This window comes from Carya illinoinensis, chromosome 7 (assembly GCF_018687715.1).
Source record: "Carya illinoinensis cultivar Pawnee chromosome 7, C.illinoinensisPawnee_v1, whole genome shotgun sequence".
Lineage (NCBI taxonomy): Eukaryota > Viridiplantae > Streptophyta > Magnoliopsida > Fagales > Juglandaceae > Carya > Carya illinoinensis.
Window position 1 is genome coordinate 15,382,685 of NC_056758.1, and position 14,441 is coordinate 15,397,125.

Genomic DNA, 14,441 nt, shown 5'->3' on the forward strand with positions numbered 1-14,441 from the left:
GGGTAACTGGTGCATAATCAGTTTCTGAAAATATAAACCCAATGAATATCAGTTCGGTCTTAAATTTTATTTCAAATCGGACCAGATCGGACCATTATATCCCTAATAATATCAATTATTATTTTTTTAAATTAAATACTTACTAATAAAAAAAGAATGGACATAAATATATGATGACTATTCTGTCAAGCCTCAGATGCTCTGCCCCCACCTACCAGGGTTTTTCCTTTTGTTTGACGTTGAATTAACCACACGACGGTAAGTTAAAATATAGCTACTTCGACCAAAAAACAAAAAAATGCCTCCATTGGTATAGGCATGGGATAGGCATCACAATTTTACTGAATATGGGGCCCAATTACGACCTTGTAACTAATCACAAGGAATGGGACATTCAAAATAAAGCCCAAGGAACATGTTCAAACTAAAAGCCCACGAGCTAAATCAATTAACCCTTTTGACTGAAAGCCCGCGTGTTAACTTCACTCCACTCCCGGCATGCAAGATTTAGGCCCTCTTCGAACATAGAAATAGTTTTATCTTATCTTATCTTATTATTATAAATTTTTTACACAAAATATAATAAAAAATTTAACTTTTTCAAATATAAAACATTAATAATATTAAAAAATAATATTCTAATAATATTTTATTCAACTTTCATATAAAACTATCTCATCTCATTATCCAAACTACACCTTCATCCATGCAAATTCCACTTACTTAACTGAAGGAAAATGATACCATGCCATTTGAGTTTATTCTCTCAATTTGACTACTCATATATTTTATTTTATTTTTTAATTTTTTTTACTTAATATTTAAGGAAACGATTATTAGTGTATTGGTATTTTTTTATTTTTTAAAAATGTTTAAAAAATATTTGAAAGAAATAACAAAAATAAAAGTGCAATTTGCATTAAGGCCTGCTCAGGTGTCAATTTGGGCAACATGGTAGCAGTACCCTTTAACTCAAACCTTCCGTTACCTCCCTTTTTCACTCCTTCCATTCTTCCTTAGTAGAGTTAGGGGCGAGCTCTCACAAATGGAGTTGGAATCCCCTAAATCTGACTCCGATTTGTGTAGGCTCAGTCCGACTTCGACTCGACTTGTCGGAGCGAAGTAGGATTTTGAGCTTTTTTTGGACTTTTTTGTTTAGTTTCATATTTAGTCCATTTTTTTTAAATGATTTTTTGTAGGCTTTCTAATTTCAATTTTTCTAAAAATTTAAACTTAAAACTAAATCATTCACTATTGATTTACCTCAATTTTACTAAAAACATAATCAAAACTATAAAACTAAATTATTCATTGCTAATTTACTACAAGTTAAAAAAACATAACTAATAAAAATTATTCACTACTAACTTACTACAACTTACAAGCCAAAACTAAAACACAGAAAAAAAACTAAATCATTCAAAAAAATTAAATCATTCACTGCTAATTTAATACAAGCCAAAACTAAAACATAATTTATATAAGCAAAACTCCAAATATTGTTACTTGTTCCCAACCACAACAAGTAACAACACAAATTAAAATCAATTACATGTTCTCATTCCAACAATAAATAAAACTTAATATTAAACTTATTTCTAGTGTCTAATTACATGTTATTAAACTGTAGCAAATTATTATTATTTGATATTAACTTACTATACTAGACTTATTAGTTATTTCTATATCAATGTCTAATTCATTTATATATTGGACTTATACTAGTGTCTAAATACATGTTATTATACTATAATATTATATATTATTATATTATACTAATGTCTAACTTATTTCTAACGTAATTATATACTAGACTTTCTAGTGTCTAATTGCATGTTATTATACTTTCATAAATGAATATTATGTGTTATTAGCTTACTACTAGACTTATTTCAGTACTAGTGCCGTAGTAATACTATTTACATATACTAAACTATTATTAGTCTACTTATATTATAGTATAAGTATATTATTTTATAATAATTAGCTCATACTAATATATTATTGAATTTAATTATAAAAGTATACTAAACCATATAAGTTCTAGTTATATAACAATATAACTATAATAGTATATATGATCAATATATAGATAAATACATATTTTTATAACATTTGTACAAATCGGAGTTGGAGTCAGAGCATAAAGTCGGATTCAGATTAGATTGGAGTAGGTGTTGGAGCATAAAGTTGGATTCGGATCCGAATCGAAGTCGGTCCGATGACACCTTCAACTCCGATTGAAAAATTAAAAAAAGAAAAAGAAAAAACCCGACTCCAACTTCGTTTTGTCGGAGTCAGATTCAGAATCGGATTTTCAGATTTTTGCTTGGCCCTAAGTAAGTCCTCAAAAGCTCTATGCCACTAAAACAAGAGCTCAATCAAGGGTCTATTGGATATACATGTGTTTTATGGGCAAGAAAAGAGCTGTGGGCGATGAAAGGGCCCTCGTCATACATTATTGATATGATATTGGACAATTAAAGGATTAAGTTACATCAAATGCTCTATATGAGCTTAGGGATAAAATGACCTATATATATCCCTCCAACATTGGGATCAGTCCATGGAGGTAAATCATATAATGGCATCATCATCATAGAAACCTAGCTAACCATATCTTGGCGGGATACAAATCTGTTGAGATAAGTCCAAGTGAGATATCCATGTCAGATGCACACTATCAACGGTCGAATTGAGAGTTGTGCTCAAGGAGAGGTTTTGCCATAGTAGAATACCTCAACTCTTATAAGTAGCCTACCAGGTACGTACTATCGATTCACAGTTTCAGTAGTCATTAAAAGAGCTTAACTCTTGATCACTGACTTAAGTATCAGAGGCATCCCTTACTGGGTTCTGCAAGTTTTCCTTTTTGGTTGAAGGTTGTAAGGGCACATCGCAGACATGCCTAAAAATTGCATCAACAAGATTGATTTTATAACTTGATCAGCTGATGTTGTAGGATGCACTTTGATTTAGTGTAAAGAGCATTGCAAGGATCAAAAGAAGGTAAGCAAGTCGAGAAAAACAACAATAGGACCCATATATTTTTTAAGACAAACTATGTGAACCATTAGGTGGATAGAGGACCTTAAAGGGCCCATAAAAATGTTGAGTAAGTTTAGAGCTTTGGCATCTAGCTATTCTACCTATATTTCCGCAATTTGAGGTGCACAAAATCACCAACCTCAAATTCTCTTAATTAATATGTTGCATATCATACTTATGCTTCATAGACCCTGGTGCAGCTAAGAGATTCTTCTTCAATAACCCTAACATAGCTTCCCATGGCCTTAATTGAGTATCAACAGAAACGACATGAGTAGTGCTCGAGACATATTATATTTAAGTAGGGAGAAAAACCCCACATTAAGGGTTCAAAGTGGATTGAATAGATAGAAGAGTGAAGGTTAGTGTTATACCACTATTTTGCCCAAGGTAACCAAGTCATCCATTCCTTAGGCTGATCATGAGTAAAACATCTTAGATATGGTTGTACACACTTATTCACAATCTCAGTTTGACCATCTAACCATGGATGCTAGGTTGAACTATAGGATTAGTAAGTATCGTGTGAGTGAAACAATTTCTTCCAAAAAGAACTTGTCAAGGTAACGTCTCGATTAGTGACAATGGTGGAAACCACTCCATGTAGCTTAATTTTGATAGAAAATATAATATAATAGAAAAGAAGAATGAGAAGAGAGAAAGAGGGAGATAGACTTTGAAGGCCACATCTTTCTTATTTTCAATTGTTATTGAATATAAAATATTTGTCCATATTTATATGAAAATTATATGGGGATAAGATAGGGTAAACATCTTAATCATTATGAAAATGAAACTCTTGATTTGATAACTATGAAAATCAAGTCAATTGATTTGATAATTATGAAACCAAATCAAGACAATAATCAAATCAAATTCTTGTTTGATATTATATTCAACATCCCCTCAAACTCAAGATGGACAATTTTGAAATCTTGAGTTTGAAATTTGAGTGTGGTTTTCATAGTCGCTGATTGATCATTGATGAGATGATGAAAGTAGTACTAGTGATGAAGTGACTGGCAACTAGAACATCCAATATGTAGTTGTGGCCAACAATAGTTTGATCTTGGGCCAAAACTAACAAAGGGCTAACAATAGGGCGAAAGATAGAGCCAAAAAGGGCTACATATGTCATTGTTCAATTATAGAATTAAAATCAAAAGGCCAACAATGAGTTTGGCGTTTCAAATAATGCTCACAATAGACCAAAACCCAATACATAAGGCTTACATCTAATAAGGATACTCCAAATGTGTGGATTTGTGATGAAACATAGTTGGAAGACGATAAGAATTTTGTGAGAAGTAAAGCAGAAGAATTTTAAAATAAATAGTCCATAGGATCCTAATTGGTGTTAGTTAAAGGTTCTAATACCATGATAGAAAATATAATATAATAGAAAAAAAGATGGAAAAAGTCTAGAGAAAGAGGGAGATAGACTTTGAAGGATACATATTTTTTATTCTCAATTGTTATTAAATGCAAAACATTTATCCCTATTTATAGGGAGATTACATGGAGATAAAATAGGGTAGACATCTTGATCATTATGAAAATGAAATTTCATGATTTGATAATTATGAAATCAAATAAGGATAATCATTAAATCAAATTCTTGATTTGATATTATTTTCGTCAAATTTAAAGCCCCCAATCCAATGTAGGCTTCTAAATTGTGACGGCTTTTTGGTCGATCATCACTACAAGTTTTTTAAATAAGTGTGTTGCAGCAAAAACATTTAAAACACATACAAGAGATCATTATCACTTGCCAATATCACTTATCCACACTAGCTCTATACAAAAGCTCCATTTTATGTTATATAAATGGCCTCAAAGTTCGATTATAGAAGAGGTTGGCAGTGCCAATCCATACAAATAGCTAAGGCTAATAGAAGGACTTGGGGGGTAAAAACCTAGCGGCGTTAGTCTTTAGAATTTATGATGACTTTGTATGCTTCCACACTTGCGAGTCAACTGCACGTATTGAATCAAAAAGAATTTTTAGTTCAATTTTATTTTTCTTCTTCATGATGATCAGCCCACACACTCCTAGCACTTTGTTGTAAAAAGTGCACCTTTGTTGTTGTTGTTGTAAAAGTGCACTTGATTTGAACTTTTTGAGATTTCTACAATTTATTATATTGTTCTTGGATTATGTAAACTTGAAGTTTCATGATCTTGCTAATTCTCCTGCCCATACAGTTTGCAAATCTAATTTTCCCTTTAACATGCTGGACACATTATTCCTGATATCTCGTTTCATAGAAGGACATATGACCTGATTTTTTGTGTCTGACATGCCTGCGACCTGACTCCGTTATTAATTTGAAAATCTGGGGCTTTAGGGATACTATTAAAGTTTGATGTTTGGTAATGGGCAAGGATGTACTCTCTCCCATGGTTTTATTTAGTTTCTCTTTTACTTTATCAATTATATGACTATGTCCACTTCAACCATAGCTTTTAGCAACATACTAGACGTGATCTGACTGACTATAAAAAGCTATTATGTGTAACGACACATGACCCCGCACATCCATGTGTCTAACATGCCCACAACCCACTTCTCTCTAGAACCTTGGGGGGGGGGGGTTGGAGGCGCAAAGTCTCCTGATGTGGAGAATTTTTTACCTTGGCAAGTAAAAGCTCAACAGAGCAATCAACTTCAAAGTTAGAAGGAATTCAAAATTCAAAGCTTTTGTGAACATCTTCAAATGCTATGTAAAGAGATTCATTATGGAGGAAAAGCTATTAGAAAATAGAACATGAACAAACCTTTCTAAACCAAATATTCCAATGTATCTTACAACAACTTCCAAGTATTTAATTTGAAATTTATCAAGTTCTCTGACTGTAGTTGTTGTGGACATGTTTCCTAGCTTTAACAACGTCTTACGATAACCTGAAATCAGAAAGTTGGAGGGGCTAAGTGTATCAAGGACACCTCCGATGATTTATCTAGTATGTATTTCAGTAAATATTTCGAATGAATGGAGTTCAAAAGTTACCTTAGGCATGTCCTTTGACCTTCATTTATGTGGGTTGATTGCATGAGGGTGGGGGCTTGCTTGATGGTGCGATTTCCTCTAATTTTGGTTGGATCACAAATCTTTAGATTCTCAGTCAGCTGTTATCTTCGAAGAATTAATAACCTAGGTAAGTATTAGGTGAGTATTATGGGTGTGTGTCACATGGGAGACCTCTTTGTTAGTTATGTCATTAGTTAGTGATTGATAATATGTGGATTCAAATTCTATGTTGGCACGCGATGGCCATTGACCCCTGATTCATGTTTGTGGGCTCCTGTAGTTGTGGGCTCATCCACTCTTTATGAGGGCTATTTGGTCTTCTAGTTATCCCACAAATTCCTATCACATGAGTGTGGCAGGAATTTCTAATTTTGGTCTTTAAGTAAAACTATGCGTGCAAGTTATAGGATACTGTGAATAGTGAATAGTTTTTTTTTTTTTTAAATCAAGATAGCTTTATTGCATAAGCAAACAGATTACAAGAATTCCACATCTACTACTTGCTTAATACAAACATGTATCTCTTCAAGATCATAAAGATCAGATTCACTTAAAAGGGCATCATTGGCTAGCAAGTGAGCAGCCATATTAGCATCCATTTTAGTATGACAAACATTCCAAGAAACAAAAGATTTTAAAACAACTTTAGTGTCCTCTATGAATAAGCCTCCTGGACTCTAGTCTTCCAAGGAATTTTGCAGCCTATCAACCACTTGCTTCGAGTCACCTTCAAGGATAATTTCATTAAGACCTGCCTCTTTGTAGAATAGGACTGCCATCATCATGGCATATGCCTCAGCTGCGTAAGGAGACAGTTTGAGGTTCCTTTTAGCTCTTAGTGTTCTAAGGACCATTCCCTTGCAGTCCCTGAGAATTACTCCTATACCAATTAGGCACATATAGGCATTGATAGAGGCCTCCTAGTTCATTTTGTAACGACCCTCTGGAGGTTTTTTCCAACATTGAAAGATCTAGGAGCAAATAGGGGCTATAGCTGCAGGGACAGTTGATTTGGTGGCCTTGAAGCACTTCAGGTCTCCATAAGCTTTGTTAATAATAGCATTTGGATGATTGAATTCTTTCTTGTGCACATATCCATTCCTTCTAGACCAGATCAATCTTAGTAACATACCTGCTCTTCCAGAGCTAGCTTTGATAGTCTTTCAATCATTTGATCCCAGATGGATTTAAAGAAGGCACTATCCAGAGATAACTTTTGTAATGGTCTGCTAGCTTGACACCACACATCTTGTGTTACCCCACATCTCCATAGCACATGTTTTGTAATTTCCTTATCTTGGTGACAGATAGGGCACAGGTTGTCATCTCTAGGTTTCCTTTTATGCAGATTTTTGAAAGTGGCTAGTGACTCATTACAAGCCTTCCAAAAAAACATCCTGACTCCATTAGGCACTTGCAGTTTCCACAAGACCTTCCAGGAGTCGTCTTGTACTTGTCCTTTAGAGGTTCCTCCTACTTTGTTACCTTGTAGTTCCCTATGTAGGTGGTAGGCACTTCTCACCGAGAAGATGCCATTGTTAGTGCCTTCCCATATTGGTCGACCCCCTATCTAGCCCAAACTGATAGGGATTGCCTTCTCATTGTTGTTTGGGTGAAGGGCTAGGAAGTGGAGGCAGCCATCTGTCTTCCCACACCTTTACTTGAAGTCTATTGCCAATTCTCCATGATAGGCCTTCCTTTAGTAGTTTTAGACCTGATAGCATACTTCTCCAAGCTAGTGAAGGTCTGCACCCTATCTTTGCTTCCAGAATATAATCGTGTGGAAAGTACTTCTGTTTTAGAGTGAGGGCAGCCAGAGACTCAGGGTTTGTAAGAATTTTCCACCCTTGCTTTGCTAGGAGGGCCAGATTGAAGCTATTAAAATTCCTAAACCCCCATCCCCCTTGATATTTAGACTTGTTTAGAGTGCACCATTTTACCTAATGAATTTTTGATTGATCCTCATTGAAGTCCGACCAAAACTTCCAAAGAAGCTGGTCCAATCTATTGGTGATGCACTGAGGAAGGAGAAATATTCCCATGGAGTAAGTTGAGATGGCCTGCAGGATAGACTTGAGCAGGATCTCTTTTCCAATTGTAGATAGACTATTGGTCTTCCAGTTTGTGATCCGAGACCACACTCTATCAACTAGGCCATGAAAGGTTGTAGTTTTTGATCTTCCTACCAAGGCAGGGAGGCCAAGGTACTTCTCAAAAGAGCCTGTTGTTGAGACTCCAGCAATCTACATAATAGTCCTCTTGTTCTTTGATGGTGTGTTCTTGCTGAAAAATATGGAAGATTTTTCTTTATTTAGCATTTGGCCTGAAGCCATCTCGTATAGGTTTAATATCCTCATTAATCTACTCCATTCAAGAGAGTTTGATTTACAGAAGATCATGCTATCATCAGCAAAGAAGAGGTGATTGACTCGTAAAGGGCCTCTTCCCATTGGGACACTACTTAGGCTACCCTCCATCTCAGCCTTGTTGAGAAGGCTTGTTAAGGCCTTAGCACAAAGGATAAAGAGGTAAGGGGATAGAGGATCCCCCTTGCCTTAAACCTCTGGAAGGTTTGAGAGGGGCTTGTGGTTCACCATTGAGGAGTATTGAGTATGTAACTGAGGATAAGTAGTTCATCACCATGGAGATCCATCTCCTATCAAATCCCATTTTGTCCATCATTGAGGAAAGGAAGTGCCACTCCAAGCGATCGTTGCCTTGCTCATGTCAAGTTTGATGGCCCTGAAGCTAGATTTTCTTGTCATCCTAGTTGTCATTGTGTGAAAAGTCTCATAAGCTACCAAAATATTGTCAGTGATGGCCCTAACTGGAACAAAAACATTTTGATTTAAGGAGATAATGTTAGGTAATACAATCTTAAGCCTATTAGACATTACTTTTGCAACAATTTCATAAATAACATTACATAGGCTGATAGGCCTCAAATTAGAAACTTTCTTGGGCTTCTTGACCTTTGGGATTAAAGTAATGAAGGTATCATTGAACCCCTCCAAAGACCCTCCCTCATTTAGAACCTTGAGTACAAAACTTCATACCCCCTTGCCAAGTAATTCCCAATTAGTTTGATAGAATAAGGCTGGGAACCCATCGGGTCCAGGGGAGCCTAATCTTTTCATTTGGAACATAGCCTTCTTGACCTCTTCCTCAGTGAATTCCTGCAACATAAAACCATTCATCTCTGGTGTTACTTTGTGGGTCATGTTTATAAGACATTCTTCAAAGCCAGAGGGATGAGATGTTGAGAAAAGTTCAGAGAAAAATTGGGAGAAGGTAGCCCCAATATGTTGCTTCTTAGTCACCAACAGGTTGCTATTATCTAGGATTTGAGTAATTTTGTTGATTTTCCTTCTATGAGTTGCCTGCATATGGTAATATTTTGTGTTTCTATCCCCCTTCTGAAGCCAATGTTATTTTGCCCTTTGTTTCCATTTAAGATCTTCCTCGACTAGCGATTGGTCAATTTCCTTTTGTAGTTTTGAAGCAGAATCTATATGCTCCCCTCTTACATTTTCTTGCAGGTCCTTCACTTTTACCAGTTTTTTCTTTATATCTGCAGGGATCTTTTTGTTTGTTTTGGAATTCCATATGTTTAGAGCAGACCTGCAATTGAGAAGTATTCTCTTCAAAGTGGTTGAAAGATCCTCACCACTTGCAGCCTTTCCCCAAGCCTCCTTTATGGTTTGAACACAGTCTTCATTTAATAACCATGCTGCTTCCATCCTGAAGCATTTTGTTTGTGGGCTGCCATAATTCCTTTTATTCCCAATAAAGATAACAAGTGGAGAATGGTTTGATTTTACTGCAGGTTCCACAGAGTAGCAACCTTCCTTAAACAAATGCTTCCAAGCTAGGTTTACTAGAGCCCGATCTAACTTTTCTTTGGTAAAACTTCTCCCTCTTCTGTTATTTGTCCAAGTGTACCTAGAGCCTCTAGTCTGGATTGCTTTTAAAGAGCAGCTTTCAAGGACATCTCTAAATATTTCCATTTGTCTATATGGCCTGGGGCAGCCTCCGATCTTCTCCCCTTGACAGGTGATTTCATTGAAGTCACCATAACAAAGCCATGGTATGGAAACCTCTGCTTTGATGGCCTTTAAGAATTCCCAGCTCTTGTTTCTTTTAGATGTCATTGGGTGGCCATAAAAGCCTGTGAAGAGCTAGTTTGTTGCTTCAGGGTCATTTTTCACATGGGCATTTATATGCCACTTCAAGTAGTTATAAATGACTACATTCACATGGCTCTTCCACATTAGTGCAAGTCTTCCACTACTCCCTCTACTTTCAACCACCAAACAAGAATCAAATTTTAACTTGCTACATACTTCCATCACTCTCTTTTGTGAACATTTTATCTCTATTAGAAACACCATTTTAGGGCACTTATCCTTAACTAGAAGGTTAAGGAAGTTAACTGTCCAAAGGTTCTCAAGCTCTCGGTAGTTCCAACTTATGAGGATCATGATTGCTAGCAGGACTGCCTAGCAGCTCCCACCAATCCCATTTGCTTTTCATTTTCACATAGTCCAGTTGTCTTGCCTTTCTTTTTGCACCTGCAATTGTCATGGATAGAGTCCATTTGAGATCCATTAGAAATAGTGATGGTAGCTCTTTTCTTACCTGCCTCTTTGGTGATCCTACCACCCTTAACCACAAGTTGCTTCTGCCTGGCCCTTCTCTTCCACTTCGAGCTATTTTGAAGGCCCTCTAGCTTGCATTTGGAAATATGTTCATCACTCCCATCACTTGGCTGTGAATTCCCATATTACCCCTTTTGTTCCAGATTATTAAGGCCTTTCATGTGGGGTACCATTTGTGACACCTCATCAGCCTTGTATCATTCCACCTCAGTAGCCAAGTCACTCACAAGGAGAGGGGCCTGAGTGTCATCTTGTACAGGGGCCATAGGCTGGTCTATTAACTAGAAAGGTGTTTGTAGGTTGCTAAAAGCATGATTCTTGGACAATCTAGTATCCACAGCACATAAGCTAGTTGCCTTACTTGGCACCTCGGGCATTGAGAAAATTTCCCCATTTGGCAAAGCAACTTGACCTTTATTACCTGCATTGGCAAAGTTGCCATAAGGGGGGGAAGTATGCTGGTTCAGTCTTGAGGTCCCGAGGTTGTTGGCATCCCATCCTTGCTTTCTTGCTGCTGATGGGTCAAAAATTTTACCGCCCAAACCAGCTCCCATTCCATCAAGGGTGCTTTGCCTGAGCTCTCCATTATCCCCCTGTTCTTCCCTGTTCCTTGCCTAGGCCTGGTAGGAACTCGACTGAGGACTAGTTCTAAGCCAAGAGCCATACTGGAGTTGTTGTTTGTCTCGAAGCCTTCCATCTCATGCAGGCTTTTATGCATTTCTTTGAGGTGTGTTGAATGGCCCCGCAATGGAAACAGAAACTGGGTAGTCTCTCATATTTGAATGATATCCATGATTTACTTTACCCCTTGTTAAGGAATCGACCTCTTGGAAAAGGCTTGATGGTGTCCACTAAAACTTTGACTCTCATATATTGTCCACAACCCATTCCCTGATCATCAACATCAACCAGCATAACTTGACCAATGGTTGAAACCAGCTTCTCACCTGTTTTCTTATTCATACCCGTGAAAGGCAGGTTATGGAGTTGGATCCAAAATGGATCCAATGTGAAGTTTATGTCTTGGAGATTTAAGCAACCAAAACAATCTTGTAAACAGATAAGGTTAAGGTTCCTATCAAAGGACCAGGGGCGACCCTGCATCACCTTATGCTTCTCGTCTGGATCTTTGAACTCAATAAGGAACTTGTTCTTCCCAACATCTTTGAAGATTAATGACCCCTCTACTTTCCACACCTTGGCCATTGTTGCCTTGAAACCACCCTTGTTGATGTCCTTCTTTGATTCTACTAATGCTATCAGACACTTCCTACTCTTCTCCTTTGAGACCAAAACATCCTCTTCTGAGATGTTTACAGATTGCTGCTCCTCTTCAATTAACCGTAGGCCCTTGTATAAGTTGGAAATCTCATCGTCCATTGTAAAAAGGAACTGAACCGCTCAAAAACTCTGCAGCTGAGGCTGAGAGACGAACCTCTATGCTCTACAAGAGACAAAGAGAAAACCACCCCACCTTTCCTAGAGAGAGGGGGGACCTTCAACCGTTGGTCAGAAGGAGAATGAGATTTTGAACTTTAGACCTGTGGATAGTGAATAGTGAACAATGATAAATTTGTGAGTTTGAGTTAAGACAAGATAAAGATAAAAGAATGAATCTACAGATAAATATTAGATTATTTGATATCTTCTTTATATGATATGGCTAAGTTATATTCAATCTTTGGTTAATAATATTTTTTTGATGAGTAAGAAGATATTTTATTGATATAGATATAGGCATAGCCCAAGTTTACATGAGGTATACATGTGATTACACATATTAGGAACTAGAAACGGGTATAAGGAAATCATGGAAGCTGAGACCATTTAAATTTATAGCAATAGCCCACATAAATAAAGTCTTTCAGAAAAGCTCTTAAACTCTTCTAGAAAAATCTATGTTGAATCCTCGAAATTTCTATAATTTCTTTCACACTAGATGTACCAAAATATACAAATGGGAGCCGTCTTCCCCACAACTGCAATTTGTGGTGTGCCTGTGTTCCCTTTCCAACTTGTTAGTAGTTCAACCACCCTCTCTAGCATAACCCATGCTAATCTCACTTTGCTGAAAAAGTAATTTCGTATGGCCTTTGCAAACTTACAATGTAGAAGTAAATGATCTACTATTTTACCACTATTTCTGGACACAAAGCACCGGTCAATAATGATAAGCCCACGTTTTCTTAGATTATCAATGGTCATGATCTTCCTTAAGGCTGTTGTCAAAACAAAAAAAGCAGCCTTAGGAGGTGCTTTACTCCGCCAAATGTTTTTTAATGCCTAGCTTGAGCAGTAAGAGTCTCATAGAAAGGGCGTACATAAAATTTTCCTTTGTTGGAAGGCCTCCACTCCAACTTATCCACCACTGTAACAACATGACCAATGTTATATAACAAGTTAAAGAACTCCATCATTCATGTGCCTCCTTAATGAAGCTAACATTCCACTCTGAGAACCAATAGTAATTTCTGGCAAGTCAACCACCAAAGAATCTGTTCCCATGCAATTCTTAAAATAGAAGTATAGACATCCTTAAAAGCCATATTTTTGACCCAAACATCATGCTAAAAATTAATTCTATTGCCGTCCCCCATACACAACCTAGTGTTGCTAGGGAAAGATAACCAACCTTTCTAGATATGCTTTCATAACCCCACTCCGTATGCCCCCCTAACTTCATTAGAGCACCAACCCCCTTATACTCCCATAGTTAGTATCAATCACCACGTTTCATAATGTTTCACTCTCATAATTATATCACCACAATCATTTCCTAAGAAGAGCCTTATAGAAAGCCCCTCAAATTGTAAATTCTCAGTCCCCCACCCCTTAAAGGAGAGCACACCTTATACCAGCCAATGAAATGAAACTTTAAATAATCACCAAGTCCACTCCACATAAAATCTCGTTGAAGCTTCTCAATCTGAGAGGCAACACTAGCTGGAAGAGGAAATAATGATAAGAAATATATGGGAAGGCTTGAGAGGGTACACTTTATTAATGTAATCCGATCCCCTTCAAATAAATACAACCTTTTCCACCTAACCAGCCTATGCTCTATTTTCTCTAGCACCTTATCCCAAATAGTCTTGGCTTTGAATGATGCTCCCATCGGAAGGTGAAGGTACTTCATAGGTAGTGAAGAGACCATACAGCCCAATATGTTTGCCAACCCCCTAACATTACTCACATTATCCACAATAACCATTTCTGTCTTACAGAGAATTATTTTTAACCCAGAGACCACTTCAAAACAAAGCTAAATAGCCTTTAAAGATTGAAAAGGACCTGGATTTGCCTCACAAAATAAGAGCGTGTCATTTGCGATCAAAAGATACGATATAATGGTAGAACCATGGTTAGTATCTCCCATTGAAAAACCTAAGAAAAAGCCACCCTCCATTGAAGCTAACAACATTTTGCTTAGGGCTTCCATACCAATAAAAAATAAGAGGGGTGGCAGTGGATTGCCTTTTCACAACCCCCGCGAACTATTAAAGAAATCCACGGGATATTTATTTACCAAGACCGAGAAGCAAACCGTTGACACACAATGCCTCGTCTACACTCTCCATCTTTCTCCAAAACCACATCTCCTTAACAAATAAAACAGGAATTCCCAATTAACGTGATCATAGGCGTTCTCCATTTCTAATTTGCATAAAATACCCAGGACTCCTGACTTGATCCTGCTGTC

At 37.0% G+C, this 14,441-nt stretch overlaps 2 protein-coding genes across 2 annotated transcripts; both read right to left on the reverse strand.

The window, feature by feature from the left end:
- Nucleotides 1-9,511: 9,511 nt before the first annotated feature.
- LOC122316197 lies at nucleotides 9,512-10,234 on the reverse strand. The gene has a single exon (XM_043132731.1). The coding sequence runs from the start codon at nucleotides 10,232-10,234 to the stop codon at nucleotides 9,512-9,514; it is 723 nt and encodes a 240-aa protein (XP_042988665.1).
- Nucleotides 10,235-11,542: 1,308 nt separating this feature from the next.
- LOC122316198 lies at nucleotides 11,543-12,121 on the reverse strand. Its single transcript, XM_043132732.1, has one exon. It carries the CDS (start codon nucleotides 12,119-12,121, stop codon nucleotides 11,543-11,545), a length of 579 nt encoding a protein of 192 aa, XP_042988666.1.
- Nucleotides 12,122-14,441: the final 2,320 nt, after the last annotated feature.

Bases quoted from the DNA above. Each gene is read 5' to 3' on its own strand.
- LOC122316197 (XM_043132731.1), bottom strand. From the start codon at position 10,234: ATGACATCTAAAAGAAACAAGAGCTGGGAATTCTTAAAGGCCATCAAA.
- LOC122316198 (XM_043132732.1), bottom strand. From the start codon at position 12,121: ATGGACGATGAGATTTCCAACTTATACAAGGGCCTACGGTTAATTGAA.